Source organism: Oncorhynchus keta, chromosome 10, assembly GCF_023373465.1.
Source record: "Oncorhynchus keta strain PuntledgeMale-10-30-2019 chromosome 10, Oket_V2, whole genome shotgun sequence".
NCBI lineage: Eukaryota > Metazoa > Chordata > Actinopteri > Salmoniformes > Salmonidae > Oncorhynchus > Oncorhynchus keta.
The window spans coordinates 30,910,578-30,934,385 of NC_068430.1; the positions used below are offsets into that span (position 1 = coordinate 30,910,578).

The window sequence follows — 23,808 nt, forward strand, 5'->3', positions numbered from 1 at the left end:
TTAGATTACTTGTTGGTTATTACTGCATTGTCGGAACTAGAAGCACAAGCATTTCGCTACACTCGCATTAACATCTGCTAACCATGTGTATGTGACAAATAACATTTGATTTGATTTTGATTTGATTTTCACTATATACATATGTCCTCACATACATTTAATGCACTATATACATATGTCCTCACATACATTTAATGCACTATATACATATGTCCTCACATACATTTAATGCACTACATACATATGTCCTCACATACATTTAATGCACTATATACATATGTCCTCACATACATTTAATGCACGATATACATAGGTCCTCACATACATTTAATGCACTATATACATATGTCCTCAGATACATTTAATGCACTATATACATAGGTCCTCACATACATTTAATGCACTATATACATATGTCCTCAGATACATTTAATCCACTATATACATAGGTCCTCACATACATTTAATGCACTATATACATATGTCCTCAGATACATTTAATGCACTATATACATAGGTCCTCACATACATTTAATGCACTATATACATATGTCCTCACATACATTTAATGCACGATATACATATGTCCTCACATACATTTAATGCACTATATACATATGTCCTCAGATACATTTAATGCACTATATACATATGTCCTCACATACATTTAATGCATTTAATGTCCTCACATACATTTATGCACATATGTCCTCACATACATTTAATGCACGATATACATATGTCCTCACATACATTTAATGCACGATATACATATGTCCTCACATACATTTAATGCACTATATACATATGTCCTCAGATACATTTAATGCACTATATACATATGTCCTCACATACATTTAATGCACTAAATCAAATCAAATCAAATCAAATCAAATTTATTTATATAGCCCTTCGTACATCAGCTGATATCTCAAAGTGCTGTACAGAAACCCAGCCTAAAACCCCAAACAGCAAACAATGCAGGTGTAAAAGCACAGTGGCTAGGAAAAACTCCCTAGAAAGGCCAAAACCTAGGAAGAAACCTAGAGAGGAACCGGGCTATGTGGGGTGGCCAGTCCTCTTCTGGCTGTGCCGGGTAGAGATTATAACAGAACATGACCAAGATGTTCAAATGTTCATAAATGACCAGCATGGTCGAATAATAATAAGGCAGAACAGTTGAAACTGGAGCAGCAGCACAGTCAGGTGGACTGGGGACAGCAAGGAGCCTTCATGTCAGGTATACATATGTACTCACATACATTTAATGCACTATATACATATGTCCTCACATACATTTAATGCACTACATACATATGTCCTCACAAACACAATGCAGGTGTCAATGCAGGTTTCACATACACCCCTAAACAGTCAAAAGGGGTTGGATTTTACTGTCTCCAGATGCACACACACACACACACACACACACACACACACACACACACACACACACACACACACACACACACACACACACACACACACACACACACACACACATCACACATACACTCCCTCACACAATGATGTTCTCACTCACTCACTCTCTCTTTGAGGGAGAGGAGTAATTATACAGTCTGTCCCATCCAGTGAACAGCTTGAAGGTTGGAAATGGCTAGCAGTAGACGTTCAATGGCAGAAGGGATATGTCCTGTTAGTGGAATCTACAGTATGAAACAGAGTGTGTGTGTGTTCTCGGTCCATGTGTATGAGTATTATATGTGGTAGTCCTTGATTACATTGGCACCTCTATCAATGACAGAACAAAGCAGCTACAGTGATAAAATATTGATGTTTCAGCTGTTCTCAGCAACATATCTGGAGGAAGAGGAGACATTAAATAACTTCAGAAGAATTCAAGTAGAACAGTTTATAGCCCTTTTAAGTAGCCTTCATAAAGGCTTTGTGAATGTGTATTGCCTTTGTCCTAGTCTCTCTTCTCTCTCTCTTCTCGCTCTGTTACCTCCAGATGAATGTGTGTCCTGTCCCAGTCTCTCTTCTCTCTCTGTTACCTCCAGATGAATGTGTCTCCTGTCCCAGTCTCTCTTCTCTCTCTGTTACCTCCAGATGAATGTGTCTCCTGTCCCAGTCTCTCTTCTCTCTCTGTTACCTCCAGATGAATGCGTGTCCTGTCCCAGTCTCTCTTCTCTCTCTGTTACCTCCAGATGAATGTGTCTCCTGTCCCAGTCTCTCTTCTCTCTCTGTTACCTCCAGATGAATGTGTGTCCTGTCCCAGTCTCTCTTCTCTCTCTGTTACCTCCAGATGAATGTGTGTCCTGTCCCAGTCTCTCTTCTCTCTCTGTTACCTCCAGATGAATGTGTGTGTCCTGTCCCAGTCTCTCTTCTCTCTCTGTTACCTCCAGATGAATGTGTGTTCTGTCCCAGTCTCTCTTCTCTCTCTGTTACCTCCAGATGAATGTGTGTCCTGTCCCAGTCTCTCTTCTTTCTCTCTTCTCTCTCTGTTACCTCCAGATGAATGTGTGTCCTGTCCCAGTCTCTCTTCTCTCTCTCTTCTCGCTCTGTTACCTCCAGATGAATGTGTGTCCTGTCCCAGTCTCTCTTCTCTCTCTGTTACCTCCAGATGAATGTGTCTCCTGTCCCAGTCTCTCTTCTCTCTCTGTTACCTCCAGATGAATGTGTGTCCTGTCCCAGTCTCTCTTCTCTCTCTGTTACCTCCAGATGAATGTGTCTCCTGTCCCAGTCTCTCTTCTCTCTCTGTTACCTCCAGATGAATGTGTGTCCTGTCCCAGTCTCTCTTCTCTCTCTGTTACCTCCAGATGAATGTGTCTCCTGTCCCAGTCTCTCTTCTCTCTCTCTTCTCGCTCTGTTACCTCCAGATGAATGTGTGTCCTGTCCCAGTCTCTCTTCTCTCTCTGTTACCTCCAGATGAATGTGTCTCCTGTCCCAGTCTCTCTTCTCTCTCTGTTACCTCCAGATGAATGTGTGTCCTGTCCCAGTCTCTCTTCTCTCTCTGTTACCTCCAGATGAATGTGTGTCCTGTCCCAGTCTCTCTTCTCACTCTCTGTTACCTCCAGATGAATGTGTCTCCTGTCCCAGTCTCTCTTCTCTCTTCTCGCTCTGTTACCTCCAGATGAATGTGTGTCCTGTCCCGGTCTCTCTTCTCTCTCTGTTACCTCCAGATGAATGTGTGTCCTGTCCCAGTCTCTCTTCTCTCTCTGTTACCTCCAGATGAATGTGTGTCCTGTCCCAGTCTCTCTTCTCTCTCTGTTACCTCCAGATGAATGTGTGTCCTGTCCCAGTCTCTCTTCTTTCTCTCTTCTCTCTCTGTTACCTCCAGATGAATGTGTGTCCTGTCCCAGTCTCTCTTCTCTCTCTCTTCTCTCTCTGTTACCTCCAGATGAATGTGTGTCCTGTCCCAGTCTCTCTTCTCTCTCTGTTACCTCCAGATGAATGTGTGTCCTGTCCCAGTCTCTCTTCTCTCTCTGTTACCTCCAGATGAATGTGTGTTCTGTCCCAGTCTCTCTTCTCTCTCTGTTACCTCCAGATGAATGTGTGTCCTGTCCCAGTCTCTCTCTCTTTTCTCTCTGTTACCTCCAGATGAATGTGTGTCCTGTCCCAGTCTCTCTCTCTTTTCTCTCTGTTACCTCCAGATGAATGTGTGTTCTGTCCCAGTCTCTCTTCTCTCTCTGTTACCTCCAGATGAATGTGTGTCCTGTCCCAGTCTCTCTTCTCTCTCTCTTCTCGCTCTGTTACCTCCAGATGAATGTGTGTCCTGTCCCAGTCTCTCTTCTCTCTCTGTTACCTCCAGATGAATGTGTGTCCTGTCCCAGTCTCTCTTCTCGCTCTCTGTTACCTCCAGATGAATGTGTCTCCTGTCCCAGTCTCTCTTCTCTCTTCTCGCTCTGTTACCTCCAGATGAATGTGTCCTGTCCCAGTCTCTCTTCTCTCTCTGTTACCTCCAGATGAATGTGTGTCCTGTCCCAGTCTCTCTTCTCTCTCTGTTACCTCCAGATGAATGTGTGTCCTGTCCCAGTCTCTCTTCTCTCTCTGTTACCTCCAGATGAATGTGTGTCCTGTCCCAGTCTCTCTTCTCTCTCTGTTACCTCCAGATGAATGTGTGTCCTGTCCCAGTCTCTCTTCTCTCTCTGTTACCTCCAGATGAATGTGTGTTCTGTCCCAGTCTCTCTTCTCTCTCTGTTACCTCCAGATGAATGTGTGTCCTGTCCCAGTCTCTCTTCTCTCTCTCTTCTCGCTCTGTTACCTCCAGATGAATGTGTGTCCTGTCCCAGTCTCTCTTCTCTCTCTGTTACCTCCAGATGAATGTGTGTCCTGTCCCAGTCTCTCTTCTCTCTCTGTTACCTCCAGATGAATGTGTGTTCTGTCCCAGTCTCTCTTCTCTCTCTGTTACCTCCAGATGAATGTGTGTCCTGTCCCAGTCTCTCTTCTCTCTCTGTTACCTCCAGATGAATGTGTGTCCTGTCCCAGTCTCTCTCTCTTTTCTCTCTGTTACCTCCAGATGAATGTGTGTCCTGTCCCAGTCTCTCTTCTCTCTCTGTTACCTCCAGATGAATGTGTGTCCTGTCCCAGTCTTTCTCTTCTCTCTCTGTTACCTCCAGATGAATGTGTGTCCTGTCCCAGTCTCTCTCTCTTTTCTCTCTGTTACCTCCAGATGAATGTGTGTCCTGTCCCAGTCTCTCTTCTCTCTCTGTTACCTCCAGATGAATGTGTGTCCTGTCCCAGTCTCTCTCTTCTCTCTCTGTTACCTCCAGATGAATGTGTGTCCTGTCCCAGTCTCTCTTCTCTCTCTGTTACCTCCAGATGAATGTGTGTCCTGTCCCAGTCTCTCTTCTCTCTCTGTTACCTCCAGATGAATGTGTGTCCTGTCCCAGTCTCTCTTCTCTCTCTGTTACCTCCAGATGAATGTGTGTCCTGTCCCAGTCTCTCTTCTCTCTCTGTTACCTCCAGATAAATGCGTGTCCTGTCCCAGTCTCTCTTCTCTCTCTGTTACCTCCAGATGAATGTGTGTCCTGTCCCAGTCTCTCTTCTCTCTCTCTCTTCTCTCTCTGTTACCTCCAGATGAATGTGTGTCCTGTCCCAGTCTCTCTTCTCTCTCTGTTACCTCCAGATGAATGTGTGTCCTGTCCCAGTCTCTCTTCTCTCTCTGTTACCTCCAGATGAATGTGTGTCCTGTCCCAGTCTCTCTTCTCTCTCTGTTACCTCCAGATGAATGTGTGTCCTGTCCCAGTCTCTCTTCTCTCTCTGTTACCTCCAGATGAACGTGTGTCCTGTCCCAGTCTCTCTTCTCTCTCTCTTCTCGCTCTGTTACCTCCAGATGAATGTGTGTCCTGTCCCAGTCTCTCTTCTCTCTCTGTTACCTCCAGATGAATGTGTGTCCTGTCCCAGTCTCTCTTCTCTCTCTGTTACCTCCAGATGAATGTGTGTCCTGTCCCAGTCTCTCTTCTCTCTCTCTTCTCTCTCTGTTACCTCCAGATGAATGTGTGTCCTGTCCCAGTCTCTCTTCTCTCTCTCTTCTCGCTCTGTTACCTCCAGATGAATGTGTGTCCTGTCCCAGTCTCTCTTCTCTCTCTGTTACCTCCAGATGAATGTGTGTCCTGTCCCAGTCTCTCTTCTCTCTCTGTTACCTCCAGATGAATGTGTGTCCTGTCCCAGTCTCTCTTCTCTCTCTGTTACCTCCAGATGAATGTGTGTCCTGTCCCAGTCTCTCTTCTCTCTCTGTTACCTCCAGATGAATGTGTGTCCTGTCCCAGTCTTTCTCTTCTCTCTCTGTTACCTCCAGATGAATGTGTGTCCTGTCCCAGTCTCTCTCTCTTTTCTCTCTGTTACCTCCAGATGAATGTGTGTCCTGTCCCAGTCTCTCTTCTCTCTCTGTTACCTCCAGATGAATGTGTGTCCTGTCCCAGTCTCTCTCTTCTCTCTCTGTTACCTCCAGATGAATGTGTGTCCTGTCCCAGTCTCTCTTCTCTCTCTGTTACCTCCAGATAAATGCGTGTCCTGTCCCAGTCTCTCTTCTCTCTCTGTTACCTCCAGATGAATGTGTGTCCTGTCCCAGTCTCTCTTCTCTCTCTCTCTTCTCTCTCTGTTACCTCCAGATGAATGTGTGTCCTGTCCCAGTCTCTCTTCTCTCTCTCTCTTCTCTCTCTGTTACCTCCAGATGAATGCGTGTCCTGTCCCAGTCTCTCTTCTCTCTCTGTTACCTCCAGATTAATGTGTGTCCTGTCCCAGTCTCTCTTCTTTCTCTCTTCTCTCTCTGTTACCTCCAGATGAATGTGTGTCCTGTCCCAGTCTCTCTTCTCTCTCTGTTACCTCCAGATGAATGTGTGTCCTGTCCCAGTCTCTCTTCTCTCTCTGTTACCTCCAGATGAACGTGTGTCCTGTCCCAGTCTCTCTTCTCTCTCTCTTCTCGCTCTGTTACCTCCAGATGAATGTGTGTCCTGTCCCAGTCTCTCTTCTCTCTCTGTTACCTCCAGATGAATGTGTGTTCTGTCCCAGTCTCTCTTCTCTCTCTGTTACCTCCAGATGAATGTGTGTCCTGTCCCAGTCTCTCTTCTCTCTCTCTTCTCTCTCTGTTACCTCCAGATGAATGTGTGTCCTGTCCCAGTCTCTCTTCTCTCTCTCTTCTCTCTCTGTTACCTCCAGATGAATGTGTGTCCTGTCCCAGTCTCTCTTCTCTCTCTGTTACCTCCAGATGAATGTGTGTCCTGTCCCAGTCTTTCTCTCTTCTCTCTCTGTTACCTCCAGATGAATGCGTGTCCTGTCCCAGTCTCTCTCTTCTCTCTCTGTTACCTCCAGATGAATGTGTGTCCTGTCCAATGTTTCCTCAAAAAAATGTTAATCACTGAGCAATTTTCAGGTCTGCTGAGCTTCAGTGTAACTTCCGGCACGTGTTTACTGCTGTACCTGTTTAAATTAGTTTAACAGTAGTTTAACAGTCGTCTCAAAATACAGCACTGTCCCTTTAAGAGAAAAAAAGCTCTTTACTTGACTTGATTTTCATAATGTCTAGAAATGTACACTTTTGTAATCTTGTAGGAAGTAATCACTCCCTTATTGCTGACTACAAACTATCTATAACTGGGCTAATAACTCTTAACTAGCAAAGGATATGAACAAAATGTGCACACATGGTTGAATTAAGCTCTGGCTTTGATCTCAAAACAAGTGTAGTTGAGTGTTAACAGGGCAACGTTGCCTCTTAACAAACAGGGAAACGGTGATAGTGTAAACTAACAGGGAAACGTTGATCAAATTAAATATAGCCCTTCGTACATCAGCTGATATCTCAAAGTGCTGTACAGAAACCCAGCCTAAAACCCCAAACAGCAAGCAATGCAGGTGTAGAAGCACGGTGGCTAGGAAAAACTCCCTAGAAAGGCCAAAACCTAGGAAGAAACCTAGAGAGGAACCAGGTTTTGAGGGGTGGCCAGTACTCTTCTGGCTGTGCTGGGTGGAGATTATAACAGAACATGGCCAAGATGTTCAAATGTTCATAAATGACCAGAATGGTCAAATAATAATATTCAACTACTGTGTTGAGGGCGCAGCAAGTCAGCACCTCTGGGGACAGCAAGGAGCCATCATGCCAGGTAATCCTGAGGCATGGTGCTAGGGCTCAGGTCCTCCGAGAGAGAGAAATAAAGAGAGAGAGAATTAGAGAGAGCATACTTAAATTCACACAGGACACCGGATAAGACAAGAGAAGTACTCCAGATATAACAAACTGATGCAGATTTAAAGAGGAGTCCGTAATTTGCTTTCTAATGATCATGATCTTTTCCTCAAAGAAGTTCATGAATTTATTACTGCTGAAGTGAAAGCCATCCTCAGCCAATGCTGCTTTTTAGTTAGCTTTGCGACAGTATAAAACGTAAATTCCGGATTGTTCTTATTTTCCTTAATTAAGTTGGAAAAATAGGATGATTGAGCAGTGGAGAGGACTCTTTGATACTGCACGGTACTGTCTTTCCAAGCTAGTCGGAAGACTTCCAGTTTGGTGGGGCGCCATTTCCGTTCCAATTTTCTGGAAGCTTGCTTCAGAGCTCAGGTATTTTCTGTATACCAGGGAGCTAGTTTCTTATGAGAAATGTTGGCTCCGAAAGCCTTTTGGAATGGGTCTGTGGACTTTTCCATGTGAATATTAAAGTCACCAAACTCAATGAGGAACGGTGTATATGGTCCAGGAGGCCTGTAAACAGTAGCGATAAAAAGTGATTGGATAGGCTGCATAGATTTCATGACGAGAAGCTCAAGAGACGAAAACGCAATTTTTTTGTAAATTGAAATTTGCTATCGTAAATGTCAGCAACACCTCCGCCTTTGCGAGATGCACGGGGGAAATGGTCACTAGTGTAACCAGGAGGTGAGGCCTTGTTTAACACAGTAAATTCATCAGGCTTAAGCCATGTTTCAGTCAGGCCAATCGCATCAACATTATGATCAGTGATTAGTTCATTGACTATACAGTGCCTTGCGAAAGTATTCGGCCCCCTTGAACTTTGCGACCTTTTGCCACATTTCAGGCTTCAAACATAAAGATATAAAACTGTATTTTTTCGTGAAGAATCAACAACAAGTGGGACACAATCATGAAGTGGAACGACATTTATTGGATATTTCAAACTTTTTTAACAAATCAAAACACTCCCCTTGCCCTAACGATGACTTCTGAAGCTGGGCTTGCAGCACAGCTATCCTCGCCGTAAGGCGATCGTTCTCCTGTATACTATACAGCGTGTACAGAGTACAGGGACTGCAATTAGAAGGCATCATGTTAATGTTACTACTTAGCTTCGGCTGGTGGAGGTACTGACGAACCACTTCCAGATAAAGCATCATGTTAATGTTACTACTTAGCTTCGGCTGGTGGAGGTCCTGACGGATCACGTCCAGATAAAGCATCATGTTAATGTTACTACTTAGCTTCGGCTGGTGGAGGTACTGACGAACCACGTCCAGATAAAGCATCATGTTAATGTTACTACTTAGCTTCGGCTGGTGGAGGTCCTGACGGATCACGTCCAGATAAAGCGTCCGGAGTAAAAAAGTTGAATGAAAAAAAGTTGAGAGGGAAAAACCAAAAATGTAAACTGTAATTAAAAAGTAAAAACCGTAAAGTTGTCAGGTAGCAAAGTAAGGTTGGCAACAAAACACACAAGACCCACAGCAACATATAAACAAGTCTGCAAGTTGTGACCGGAAATTACGTATGATAGTGTTAACTAACGGGGAAACGGTGATAGTGTTAACTAACGGGGAAACGGTGATAGTGTTAACTAACGGGGAAACGTTGATAGTGTTAACTAACGGGGAAACGGTGATAGTGTTAACTAACGGGGAAACGGTGATAGTGTTAACTAACGGGAAACGGTGATAGTGTTAACTAACGGGAAACGGTGATAGTGTTAACTAACGGGGGAAACGGTGATAGTGTTAACTAACGGGGAAACGTTGATAGTGTTAACTAACGGGAAACGGTGATAGTGTTAACTAACGGGGAAACGGTGAACGGGGTGATAGTGTTAACTAACGGGAAGCGGTGATAGTGTTAACTAACGGGAAACGTTGATAGTGTTAACTAACGGGGAAACGGTGATAGTGTTAACTAACGGGGAAACGGTGATAGTGTTAACTAACGGGGAAACGGTGATAGTGTTAACTAACGGGGAAAACTGCATAAAGTTGAGTGAAGTTCAATCTTGTGCTTCTCTGCGCGTCATTTCTTCAGTGTGGCAGTCTGAGGGGAGCTGTGCGCCCACGCAGCTTAGAGGGAACATTGGTCCTGTCCCTCTGTCTGTCTCTCCTCTCTCTCTGTTACTTCCAGATTTGGACAGGAGCATGGAGCCCCTCATCGAGAGGCCAAAGGTTAAACCAGAGGGGTTGCTAGGAGACTCGGAGAACGGCAACAACAACAGTCTCTCACAGCCGGACCTGACGACACCAAGCAAGAGCATTACCTGTGAGTTACACACACACACACCTACATACACAAGCATACGCACACACACACACACACGTCTGTCTGCACATATGTACACGCTCTCTCACGCACACACATACAAATACATACATGGCTTTGAATGTTTGGGCTCCAGCCCCGGTGTTGTGAGTCACACCGTCTGGACCCTGAATGAACACACACAGCCCTAAGAAATAGGTTAGATACACACTCTCTCATGCCTCTGAATTGAATTGTCAACAGAGGGATTTAAAAATTAAAAATAAATATTTAGCCATTTATTTGTAATTTTTAAATAGGCATGTGAAACAAATTCTTATTTACAATGATGCGCCCACTGGGGAGCAGTGGGCAGAACAACCTTGTCAGCTCAGGGATTCGATCCAGCAACCTTTCGGTTACTGGTCCAACGCTCTAACCACTAGGATACCTGCCTGTTAGTTTCCAAATTGCTAAAGCACACGTGTCTACATGCATAACGCCACATGCTGCAGCCAAATGAAACACCTCTCCTCCATTTGACTATTTCCTCTCTGTTTGGTGGTAACTGTGATTGCTGGGAGTCGCTATGACTACTGTACCTAGGTGACTCTGACAGTGTAGTTTTTGGACGTGTCCGTCTCTCCCCCGTATTCTCTTGGGCATCTTTGTGAAGTATGAACCATAGTTTATGTAGTAATATAGACCTGGGCTTACAGTGTATCGTCAGACCTGATTAGAGGGGTCACAGTTCAAGGCCTGGTCCTGGCTAGAAACACTGGTTTGTTTCGTTGATGGGTCACAAGAAGTCCAAACGGTAAAGGTGGTTCACAGAGCTGAACAAATGTCCTTCACTGACCCCCGAACACCATATGGTCCCCCAATACAGTTCTGCATTCACTTCCTGCTGGGAAAGCAGCCCTGGCATCAATAACATACAGATACTGTACACAAATATAGTGATACACACATACCTTCCTGTCTCCCCCAAAACCCCTATCCACACACACATCATCCCACTGTAGTCCGGCCAGGGGTCCTCTGCTCCAAGCAACGTGAGCTACTTCCTGATAGTTACTGAGCTTCCACAAAGTAACTCCAGGAGCTGTAATGATGGTGTGTTTAAGAGGCTCTGTCAGAGAGAGAGAGAGAGAGAGAGAGAGATTGGGTAATACTAGGACAGTATTTAGGGTTATGGGCGAATTGGACCGGGTAATGTTGAAATACTTATGAGACAGGTTTCTGTGGGATTTTTGTGTGTGCGTGTGCGTATTAGTCTGGGTCTGTATTCAACATTCTTCTCTTACTTTATGTCCCTCATAAAACCAGCTCCATACACTGTGCTGCAAGAGTTACTAGACTACGGACAAAATGTACAAGCCCCATCTCACACCTTCCTCCATCCCCCTGTACCTCTTTACCCCCTATACCTCATTACCCCCTGTACCTCATTACCCCCTATACCTCTATCCCCCTGTACCTCATTACCCCCTATACCTCCATCCCCCTGTACCTCATTACCCCCTGTACCTCATTACCCCCTATACCTCCATCCCCCTGTACCTCATTACCCCCTATACCTCCATCCCCCTGTACCTCATTACCCCCTATACCTCTATCCCCCTGTACCTCTTTACCCCCTATACCCCCATCCTCCTGTACCTCATTACCCCCTATACCTCCATCCCCCTGTACCTCATTACCCCCTATACCTCTATCCCCCTGTACCTCATTACCCCTATACCCCCATCCCCCTGTACCTCATTACCCCTATACCCCCATCCCCCTGTGCCTCATTACCCCCTATACCTCTATCCCCCTGTACCTCATTACCCCCTATACCTCTATCCCCCTGTACCTCCCTCCATCCCCCTATACCTCTATCCCCTGTACCTCCTCTATCCCCCTGTACCTCCCTCCATCCCCTATACCTCTATCCCCTGTACCTCCCTCCATCCCCCTATACCTCCCTCCATCCCCCTATACCTTCCTCTATCCCCCCTATACCTCCCTCTATCCATCTCACACCTTCCTCTATCCATCTCACACCTCCCTCTATCCCCCCTATACCTACCTCCATCCCCCTATACCCCTATCCCCCTGTACCTCCCTCTATCCATCTCACACCTTCCTCTATCCCCCCTATACCTACCTCTATCCATCTCACACCTACCTCTATCCATCTCACACCTTCCTCTATCCATCTCACACCTTCCTCTATCCCCCCTATACCAACCTCCATCCCCCTATACCTCCCTCTATCCATCTCACACCTTCCTCTATCCCCCCTATACCAACCTCCATCCCCCTATACCTCCCTCTATCCATCTCACACCTTCCTCTATCCCCCCTATACCAACCTCCATCCCCCTATACCTCCCTCTATCCATCTCACACCTTCCTCTATCCCCCCTATACCAACCTCCATCCCCCTATACCTCCCTCTATCCATCTCACACCTTCCTCTATCCCCCCTATACCAACCTCCATCCCCCTATACCTCCCTCTATCCATCTCACACCTCCCTCTATCCCCCTGTACCTCCCTCTATCCATCTCACACCTTCCTCTATCCCCCCTATACCTCCCTCTATCCATCTCACACCTTCCTCTATCCATCTCACACCTTCCTCTATCCATCTCACACCTTCCTCTATCCCCTATACCAACCTCTATCCCCCTGTACCTCGTTACCCCCTATACCTCCATCCCCCTGTACCTCATTACCCCTATACCTCTATCCCCCTGTACCTCCCTCCATCCCCTATACCTCTATCCCCTGTACCTCCCTCCATCCCCCTATACCTCCCCATCCCCTGTACCTCCCTCCATCCCCTATACCTCTATCCCCCTGTACCTCCCTCCATCCATCCACACCTCCCTCTATCCCCCTGTACCTCCCTCCATCCCCCTATACCTTCCTCTATCCCCCTTATACCTCCCTCTATCCATCTCACACCTTCCTCTATCCATCTCACACCTTCCTCTATCCATCTCACACCTTCCTTTATCCCCCTATACCAACCTCCATCCCCCTATACCTCCCTCTATCCATCTCACACCTCCCTCTATCCCCCTGTACCTCCCTCTATCCATCTCACCTTCCTCTATCCCCCTATACCTACCTCTATCCATCTCACACCTACCTCTATCCATCTCACACCTTCCTCTATCCATCTCACACCTTCCTCTATCCCCCCTATACCAACCTCTATCCCCCTGTACCTCGTTATCCCCTATACCTCCATCCCCCTCACACCTCATTACCCCCTATACCTCTATCCCCCTGTACCTCCCTCCATCCCCCTATACCTCTATCCCCCTGTACCTCCCTCCATCCCCCTATACCTCCATCCCCCTGTACCTCCCTCCATCCCCCTATACCTCTATCCCCCTGTACCTCCCTCCATCCCCCTATACCTCCCTCTATCCCCCTGTACCTCCCTCCATCCCCCTATACCTTCCTCTATCCCCCTTATACCTCCCTCTATCCATCTCACACCTTCCTCTATCCATCTCACACCTTCCTCTATCCATCTCACACCTCCCTCTATCCCCCCTATACCTACCTCCATCCCCCTATACCTCTATCCCCCTGTACCTCCCTCTATCCATGTCACACCTTCCTCTATCCCCCCTATACCTACCTCTATCCATCTCACACCTACCTCTATCCATCTCACACCTTCCTCTATCCCCCTATACCTCCCTCTATCCATCTGACACCTTCCTCTATCCCCCCTATACCAACCTCCATCCCCCTATACCTCCCTCTATCCATCTCACACCTCCCTCTATCCCCCTGTACCTCCCTCCATCCCCCTATACCTCCCTCTATCCATCTCACACCTTCCTCTATCCCCCCTATACCTGCCTCTATCCATCTCACACCTTCCTCTATCCATCTCACACCTTCTTCTATCCATCTCACACCTCCCTCTATCCCCCCTATACCTACCTCCACCCCCCTATACCTCTATCCCCCTGTACCTCCCTCTATCCATCTCACACCTCCCTCTATCCCCCCTATACCTACCTCTATCCATCTCACACCTTCCTCTATCCCTCTCACACCTTCCTCTATCCATCTCACACCTTCTTCTATCCATCTCACACCTCCCTCTATCCCCCCTATACCTACCTCCACCCCCCTATACCTCTATCCCCCTGTACCTCCCTCTATCCATCTCACACCTCCCTCTATCCCCCCTATACCTACCTCCATCCCCCTATACCTCTATCCCCTGTACCTCCCTCTATCCATCTCACACCTTCCTCTATCCATCTCACACCTTCCTCTATCCCCTATACCTACCTCTATCCATCTCACACCTTCCTCTATCCATCTCACACCTTCCTCTATCCATCTCACACCTTCCTCTATCCCCCTATACCAACCTCCATCCCCTATACCTCCCTCTATCCATCTCACACCTTCCTCTATCCCCCTATACCAACCTCCATCCCCCTGTACCTCATTACCCCCTGTGCCTCACACCCCTATACCTCCATCCCCTGTACCTCCATTACACCCTATCCCCCCTCCATCCTCCATACCTCATTACCCCCCTATACCTCTATCCCCTGTACCTCTACCCCCTATACCCCCATCCTCCTGTACCTCCCTCTATCCATTACCCCTATATCCTCCATCCACCTGTACCTCATTATCCCCTATACCTCCCTATCCCCTATGCCTCATTACCCCCTTCCCCCATCCCCCTGTATCATTACCCCCTATCCCCCCCCATCCCCTGTGCCTCATTACCCCTATACCTCTATCCCCCTGTACCTCATTACCCCCTATACCTCTATCCCCTGTACCTCCCTCCATCCCCCTATACCTCTATCCCCTGTACCTCCCTCTATCCCCCTGTACCTCCCTCTATCCCCTATACCTCCTATCCCCCATACCTCTGTACTTATCCCTCCATCCCCTATACCTCCTCCATCCCCTATACCTTCCTCTATCCCCTATACCTCCTCTATCCATCTCACACCTTCTTCTATCCATCTCATCACATCTCCCTCTATCCCCCTATACCTACCTCCACCCCCTATACCTCTATCCCCTGTACCTCCCTCTATCCATCTCACACCTTCCCCCCTCTATCCCCCTATACCTATCCCCCTCTATCCATCTCACACCTTCCTCTATCCATCTCACACCTTCCTCTATCCATCTCACACCTTCCTCTATCCCCCTATACCAACCTCCATCCCCCTATACCTCCCTCTATCCATCTCACACCTTCCTCTATCCCCCTATACCAACCTCCTATCCCCTATACCTTCTTCTATCCATCTCACACCTTCCTCTATCCCCCTATACCAACCTCCATCCCCTATATACCTACCTCCCTCTATCCATCTCACACCTCCTCTATCCCCCTATACCAACCTCCATCCCCCTATACCTCCCTCTATCCATCTCACCTTCCTTTATCCCCTATACCAACCTCCATCCCCCTATACCTCCCTCTATCCATCTCACACCTCCCTCTATCCCCCTGTACCTCCTCCTCTATCCATCTCACACCTTCCTCTATCCCCCTATACCTACCTCTATCCATCTCACACCTACCTCTATCCATCTCACACCTTCCTATCCATCTCACACCTTCCTCTATCCCCCTATACCAACCTCTATCCCCCTGTACCTCGTCTATCCCCTATACCTCCATCCCCTGTACCTCATCCATCCCCCTATACCTCTATCCCCTGTACCTCCCTCCATCCCCTATACCTCTATCCCCCTGTACCTCCCTCCATCCCCTATACCTCCATCCCCTGTACCTCCCTCCATCCCCTACACCTCTATCCCCTATACCTCCCTCCATCCCCTATACCTCCTCTATCCCCTGTACCTCCCTCCATCCCCTATACCTTCCTCTATCCCCTTATACCTCCTCTATCCATCTCACACCTTCCTCTATCCATCTCACACCTTCCTCTATCCATCTCACACCTCCCTCTATCCCCCTATGCCTACCTCCATCCCCTATACCTCTATCCCCTGTACCTCCCTCTATCCATGTCACACCTTCCTCTATCCCCCTATACCTACCTCTATCCATCTCACACCTACCTCTATCCATCTCACACCTTCCCTATCCCCTATACCTCCTCTCTATCCATCTCACACCTCCCTCTATCCCCCTATACCACCCTCCATCCCCCTATACCTCCCTCTATCCATCTCACACCTCCTCTATCCCCCTGTACCTCCCTCCATCCCCCTATACCCCTCTATCCATCTCACACCTTCCTCTATCCCCCTATACCTGCCTCTATCCATCTCACACCTTCCTCTATCCATCTCACACCTTCTTCTATCCATCTCACACCTCCCTCTATCCCCCTATACCTACCTCCACCCCCTATACCTCTATCCCCTGTACCTCCTCTATCCATCTCACACCTCCTCTATCCCCCTATTCCTACCTCCATCCCCTATACCTCTATCCCCTGTACCTCCCTCTATCCATCTCACACCTTCCTCTATCCATCTCACACCTTCCTCTATCCATCTCACACCTTCTTCTATCCATCTCACACCTCCTCTATCCCCCTATACCTACCTCCACCCCCTATACCTCTATCCCCCTGTACCTCCCTCTATCCATCTCACACCTCCCTCTATCCCCCTATACCTACCTCCATCCCCCTATACCTCTATCCATCTCACACCTCCTCTATCCATCTCACACCTTCCTCTATCCATCTCACACCTTCCTCTATCCCCGTATATCCCCCTACCTCTATCCATCTCACACCTACCTCTATCCATCTCACACCTTCCTCTATCCATCTCACACCTTCCTCTATCCCCCCTATCCCAACCTCCATCCCCCTATACCTTCCTCTATCCATCTCACACCTTCCTCTATCCCCCCTATACCAACCTCCATCCCCCTATACCTCCCTCTATCCATCTCACACCTCCCTCTATCCCCCCTATACCTACCTCCTTCCCCCTATACCTACCTCCTTCCCCCTGTACCTCCCTCTATCCATCTCACACCTCCCTCTATCCATCTCACACCTCCCTCTATCCATCTACACCTACCTCCTTCCCCCTATACCTACCTCCTTCCCCCTGTACCTCCCTCTATCCATCTCACACCTCCCTCTATCTCCCCTATACCTACCTCCTTCCCCCTATACCTACCTCCATCCCCCTATACCTCCATCCCCCTATACCTCCATCCCCCTGTACCTCCCTCCATCCCCCTATACCTCCCTCTATCCATCTCACACCTTCCTCTATCCCCCTATACTTCCCTCTATCCATCTCACACCTTCCTCTATCCATCTCACACCTTCCTCTATCCCCCCTATACCTCCCTCTATCCATCTCACACCTTCCTCTATCCCCCTATACCTCCCTCTATCCATCTCACACCTTCCTCTATCCATCTCACACCTTCCTCTATCCCCCCTATACCTACCTCTATCCATCTCACACCTTCCTCTATCCATCTCACACCTCCCTCTATCCCCCCTATGCCTACCTCCTTCCCCCTGTACCTACCTTCTTCCCCCTGTACCTCCCTCTATCCATCTCACACCTTCCTCTATCCCCCCTATACCTACCTCTATCCTCCCCCCTATACCTACCTCCATCCCCCTATACCTCCTCGATCCATCTCACACCTTCCTCTATCCCCCTATACCTCCCTCGATCCATCTCACACCTTCCTCTATCCCCCTATACCTACCTCTATCCATCTCACACCTTCCTCTATCCATCTCACACCTTCCTCTATCCCCCTATACCTCCTCTATCCATCTCACACCTTCCTCTATCCCCCTATACCTACCTCTATCCATCTCACACCTTCCTCTATCCATCTCACAACTTCCTCTATCCCCCTATACCTCCCTCTATCCATCTCACACCTTCCTCTATCCCCCCTCTGTACCTCCTCTATCCATCTCACACCTTCCTCTATCCCCCTATACCTACCTCTATCCATCTCACACCTTCCTCTCCATCCCTCCCTATACCTCCCTCTATCCATCTCACCTTCCTCTATCCCCCTGTACCTCCCTCTATCCATCCTACCTTCCTCTATCCCCCTATACCTCCCTCTATCCTCCCCTATACCTCCATCCCCCTATACCTCCCTCGATCCATCTCACACCTTCCTCTATCCCCCTATACCTACCTCTATCCATCTCACACCTTCCTCTATCCATCTCACACCTCCCTCTATCCCCCCTATACCTACCTCCTTCCCCTTATACCTCCCTCCTTGCATCCCCCTATTCCTCCCTCCATCCCCTATTCCTCCCTCCTTGCATCCCCCTATTCCTCCCTCCTTGCATCCCCCTATACCTCCCTCCTTGCATCCCCCTATTCCTCCCTCCTTGCATCCCCCTATACCTCCCTCCTTGAATCCCCCTATTCCTCCTTGCATCCCCCTATTCCTCCCTCCTTACATCCCCCTATACCTCCCTCCTTCCATCCCCCTATACCTCCCTACTTGCATCCCCCTATACCTCCCTCCTTGCATCCCCCTGTACCTCCCTCAATCCATCCTCTACACCTCCTTTCAAACCCTCCTCCCACTCTGGTGTACATATCAAGGATCAGCTTTCCCTTCCCCAAGCCTAACCTTAACCATTAGGGGAAGAAATCAAAACAGACCTTAGATCAGCATCTATAAGCAATGTCATCTCTGTTACGCCTGCTTTTCTCTGCTGATGCAGATGGCTGGTGAGTCAGTCTGGGGGCTCGTATTATGTGAGTGTGTGTGTGTGTGTGTGTGTGTGTGTGTGTGTGTGTGTGTGTGTGTGTGTGTGTGTTTGTGTGTGTGTGTGTGTGTGTGTGTGTGTGTGTGTGTGTGTGTGTGTGCGTGCGTGCGTGCGTGCGTGCGTGTGTGCGTGTGTGCGTGCGTGCGTGCGTAAATTGAACACTATTGTATCATCAGCAACGCTGTGAATAACTTTCTAGATCATCTTACTCTGCTACAACCACAGCCATAAAGAGATGGAGAGTTTGTCCTGTCTACTGATTATATCAAATATGAACCTGTGGCTCTTGATGCTACTAGTTGACTAGATGTCTGTGTGTATGTGCCGTGATCTCATCATGTAAATGATGCGTGTGTGGAGGAAAACAGAAGCGAGATTGCATTCTGCAACCCAGATGCTCTGTCTCACAGTGATGACATCATGGCTGTAGCATGTGTCTGGCGCTGGGCCTCTGACAAGCTGTCTGAGACTAAAGTGCAGAGAGAGCCGTTAACGGGTGTGTGTTAATGTGGCGCATGTGTGCACAAGTGCATAAGTGCATGCACGAGTGTGTGCACAGGTTTGTGTGTGCTGTGCCTGCATGTGTGTGTGTATGCTGTTCTCTTCAGTAGTTGAGTGGTGTGTTTCTGTGTCTCTAGCACATTGATTCAGTAAAGCATCAGTCAAGCTCTTACGTCAGTGTGAGTGGCCTGTCACAGTCCTATACACCCTGCCAGTAAGTAGCATGGGAGGGGTGAAAAGCTGTCTGACTCATGACTGACCTCTCCTTTGGGGGTACTCTTGTATGTTTTGAACTGTTTTCATCCAAACCTCAGGTCTGCTCTCCTGCTACTCTAAACACCATCACCACCACCTCTCTGTCAGACCCTCACTCACATTCCCTCACTCCCTCACTCCCTCACTCACTCCCTTTGTCTGGTGCCACAGTGGAACACAGAGAGTTAAGGACCCACAGGGATTCATCAGTCCTCATGACTCATTTGTACAACTTCAGTCAGAAAATGCTCCATACAGACAAGTTAATAACAGCTGAAATGGAGCAATATTTAGTTAACGTTTTAGTTGTAAGGCGTACAATCACACACACACAACAGTACAGTGGAAAGGCTGAGTTGACAGCTTGGTGAGGTCAGTATGATGATGGGCTCATTAAAGGGGATGTGGACCAGGTTAGAGTGTCGCTGGTGTAAAATGTAACAGGATCGTGACACAGTGCCTTTAATTACACACCAGTCTGAGATTGATCTGTCCTCATCCTCCTCTTCCTCCTCCTTCACACACGCACACAGTAGTCTGTGATTAATCTCTCCTTTTCCTCATCCTCCTCTTGCTTCTCTCTCTCTCTCACACACACACACACACACACACACACACACACACACACACACACACACACACACACACACACACACACACACACACACAGGAAAGTGTGTCTGTCTTACCTTTCACCTTTTCCACCTTTCTTCTCTCCTCCTTCCCTCTCTCCTCTTTCCCTCTCTCCTCTTTCCCTCTCTCCTCTTTCCCTCTCCTCTCCCTCTCTCCTCTCTCCTCCTTCCCTCTCTCCTCTTTCCCTCTGCTCTCTCCTCCTTCCCTCTCTGCTCTCTCCTCCTTCCCTCTCTCCTCTCTCCTCCTTCCCTCTCTCCTCCTTCCCTCTCTCCTTTCTCCTCTCTCCTCCTTCCCTCTCTCCTCTCTCCTCCTTCCCTCTCTCCTCTCTCCTCCTTCCTCCTTCCCTCTCTCCTCTCTCCTCCTTCCCTCTCTCCTCTCTCCTCCTTCCCTCTCTCCTCCTTCCCTCTCTCCTTTCTCCTCTCTCCTCCTTCCCCTCTCTCCTCTCTCCTCCTTCCCTCTCCTCTCTCCTCTCTCCTCCTTCCCTCTCTCTCTCTCCTCCTTCCCCTCTCCTCCTTCCTCTCTCCTCTCTCCTCCTTCCCCTCTCCTCTCTCCTCCTTCCCTCTCTCCTCCTTCCCTCTCTCCTCCTTCCCTCTCTCTTCTTTCCCTCTCTCCTCTTTCCCTCTCCCCTCCTTCCCTCTGTTCTCTCCTCCTTCCCTCTCTCCTCTCTCCTCCTTCCCTCTCTCCTCTCTCCTCCTTCCCTCTCTCCTCTCTCCTCCTTCCCTCTCTCCTCTTTCCCTCTCTCCTCCTTCCCTCTCTCCTCTTTCCCTCTCTCCTCTTTCCCTCTCTCCTCCTTCCCTCTGCTCTCTCATCTTTCCCTCTGCTCTCTCCTCCTTCCCTCTCTCCTCTCTCCTCCTTCCCTCTCTCCTCTCTCCTCTCTCCTCTTTCCCTCTGCTCTCTCCTCCTTCCCTCTCCTCTCTCCTCCTTCCCTCTCTCCTCCTTCCCTCCTTCCCTCTCTCCTCTTTCCCACTGCTCTCTCCTCTTTCCCTCTGCTCTCTCCTCCTTCCCTCTCTGCTCTCTCCTCCTTCCCTCTCTGCTCTCTCCTCCTTCCCTCTCTCCTCTTTCCCTCTCTCCTCTCTCCTCCTTCCCTCTGCTCTCTCTGCTCTCTCCTCATTCCCTCTGCTCTCTCCTCATTCCCTCTGCTCTCTCCTCATTCCCTCTGCTCTCTCCTCTTTCCCTCTGCTCTCTCCTCCTTCCCTCTCTGCTCTCTCCTCCTTCCCTCTCTGCTCTCTCCTCCTTCCCTCTCTGCTCTCTCCTCCTTCCCTCTCTGCTCTCTCCTCCTTCCCTCTCTCCTCTCTCCTCCTTCCCTCTCTCCTCCTTCCCTCTCTCCTCCTTCCCTCTCTCCTCCTTCCCTCTCTCCTCCTTCCCTCTCTGCCCTCTCCTCCTTCCCTCTCTCCTCCTTCCCTCTCTCCTCTCTCCTCCTTCCCTCTCTCCTCTCTCCATATTTTCACCCCATTCTCCCAGTTAAGTAGGGCGTTTATCCTCTCTCAGCCCCCATTGCCCACTCTGTATAGGGAAATAAGCCACACTTCCATTGGAATACCACTCTTTAGAAATACCACACTCTGCTCTTCTGAGATTAGAGGCCCCATCCCTGTAGAGATTGTTATTGAAATGAGCTGAAGCAGCCAGGGGCTTATGAGGTCAGTGTTTTTGAGGGGTCACACATTTGAACACCCCCCACCTCCCAGTCCTCATCAAGTCCCATTGGTGGTGAATGAGTTAAATGAGGTGACAGTGGAAGGACAAGGTGACAGTACTTACCATGTAAAGCACTTAGTTGTGATTAGCTGTGATCTGTAGTAACAGTTCTGGGCGTCACTCAGGTGTTTCTGTTCTATATGTGGGGAGGGAAAACAGGTTCCCAACATGTCCCTCACAGCTCTGACCGAGTTCAGCTGGCCTGGCATCAACAGCACTCTGTTTACTGTCTACTGGTCAGACTGCTGAGTCACTGGAGGAGAGAGGGAGGAAAAGGGGGGAAAGAGGTAGGTAGGAGGAGGGAGGTTGGAAAGGTGGAGACGTGCAGTGATCAGTAGTATTCATAGCCTCAAGTCTAGAATGGTGGGAGGGAGGTGACTGAAGGGGAGGTGGTGGGAGGGAGGTGACTGAAGGGGAGGTGGTGGGAGGGAGATGACTGAAGGGGGTGGTGGGAGGGAGGTGACTGAAGGGGGGTGGTGGGAGGGAGGTGACTGAAGGGGGGGTGGTGGGATTTGGAGGGGGGGGGGGGGTTGGCAGTTTGGAGGGTAATGGGAGGTGAGTGAATGGAGGGATTTGGGGAGAGGGGGAGGGGAGGGGAGGTAGAGGTGAGCATTCAGCCGACTGTGATTCACCCTCTCTCAAGCCAGACATACCACACCCCCATCGCTGCAGGCAACAGGCTGGGCCTACACTGGGCCTCTCTTCCTCTCCCAGTCTCACCCTGTCTCTCTCTCTAAAATCAATTCAAATGACTTTATTGGCATGGGAAACATGTTAACATTGCCAAAGCAAGTGAAATAGATAATAAACAAAAGTGAAATAAACAATCAAAATGAACACTCTCTCTGTCTCTCGCTCTGTTTCTCTCACACACTGTTTTGTACATATTCTTCCATCCTCCGGCCCAGGCTACACTATTGACTCACCCTCCTTCCTGCTCTGTGTTTCTCCCCTCTTCTCCTTCACTTTGTGGTGTGGCAATTTCATCATGCTGAGCCCACAGTCATTTGTCTTTTTATTTGTTCTTACTCTGAACTATGTGCTGCTGAATCATTGTGTTTGTGTGGCACGCCCTTACATCACTCCTGACCCAAAATAGACAAGACAGCCAAAGCTTAGGGGTGTATTTCCGCAGAACGGATCTTTCTCTCACACACTGTCGTCTGTTTCTCTATCTCACAAACACATACACACACACACTCTCTATCGCAGGGTGTGTTGCACAAAGAGCTGTTTCTCTCTCTCTCTGTGTGTGTGTGTGTGTGTGTGTGTGTGTGTGTGTGTGTGTGTGTGTGTGTGTGTGTGTGTGTGTGTGTGTGTGTGTGTGTGTGTGTGTGTGTGTGTGTGTGTGTGTGTGTGTGTGTGTGCCAGCCTTGTTGTTTGTCCTTAGGCTTTATATGGAGACAGTCATGTCTCTTCTGAAACCTAGTCTGTCTGTCTGGCTGCTAGATGCCCAAGAGACCCGCCTGTTTTACTGCCCACACACACACACCCCCACCGACACCCACACACAGGGGAGAGGGGGGAATGAACTCTCATACCACTCTAAATAATATCCAGACACCATTTGAACTCTCTCTCTGTCCAGTTAGAAGGAAGTTCCATTTCCAGCAATCCTTTTTTAAAGACTCCAATGGCATTCAGTAAACAAACAATATTCCTGCTGATGTTGTCTTTACCAACCAGAGGAATGTACTGGAAACCAGACATGGATGGCATTTCACTGTGCTACTTAGAGAATGACTAGCAGAGAGATGTGGGGTAAAGGCATCGCTCTGTGTGGTTTCACTAAAACTGACTATGATTAGAGTTGGTGGCTGCAATTATGTCTCTCTGTGTGTCTGTGTGTCTGTGTGTGTGTGTGTGCGTGTCTGTGTGTGTGTGCGTGTACATGTCTTCTAGTGAAGTGAAAAGCTGAGACATGGTTTTTAGGGAAGATTCTCTCTCTCTGGGGTCCAGGGTTTGGATGGGTCTGACTGTTCCTCCTTACCGATCATTTGGAGAACAATGGTGGCCACACCTCTACTCACCATCCCTCGCTCTCTC

General features: G+C 48.6%; 1 protein-coding gene and 1 long non-coding RNA gene across 5 annotated transcripts in view; one reads left to right on the forward strand and one right to left on the reverse strand.

The window, feature by feature from the left end:
- The window catches only part of LOC118373814 (myoD family inhibitor-like), a 53,540-nt gene that overhangs the window by 22,220 nt on the left and 7,512 nt on the right, over positions 1-23,808 (forward strand). For all 3 annotated transcript variants that reach the window (XM_035760063.2, XM_035760062.2, XM_035760061.2), the window contains exon 3: positions 9,803-9,937. In XM_035760063.2, coding sequence (XP_035615956.2) covers positions 9,803-9,937 — 135 coding nt within the window. The remainder of the gene's footprint in view (positions 1-9,802; positions 9,938-23,808) is intronic.
- On the reverse strand, positions 1,476-6,391 carry LOC127932189 (uncharacterized). Of its 2 annotated transcripts, XR_008144479.1 has the most exons (8): positions 4,677-6,391; positions 4,422-4,574; positions 4,117-4,372; positions 3,296-3,555; positions 2,884-3,088; positions 2,628-2,725; positions 2,361-2,409; positions 1,476-2,309 (listed from the first exon to the last, which is right to left on the reverse strand). It is a non-coding gene; the product is annotated as an uncharacterized LOC127932189 (long non-coding RNA). The 2 variants fall into 2 exon arrangements; XR_008144480.1 differs by lacking the exons at positions 1,476-2,309; positions 2,628-2,725; positions 2,884-3,088 and having other exon boundaries at positions 2,347-2,469; positions 3,236-3,555.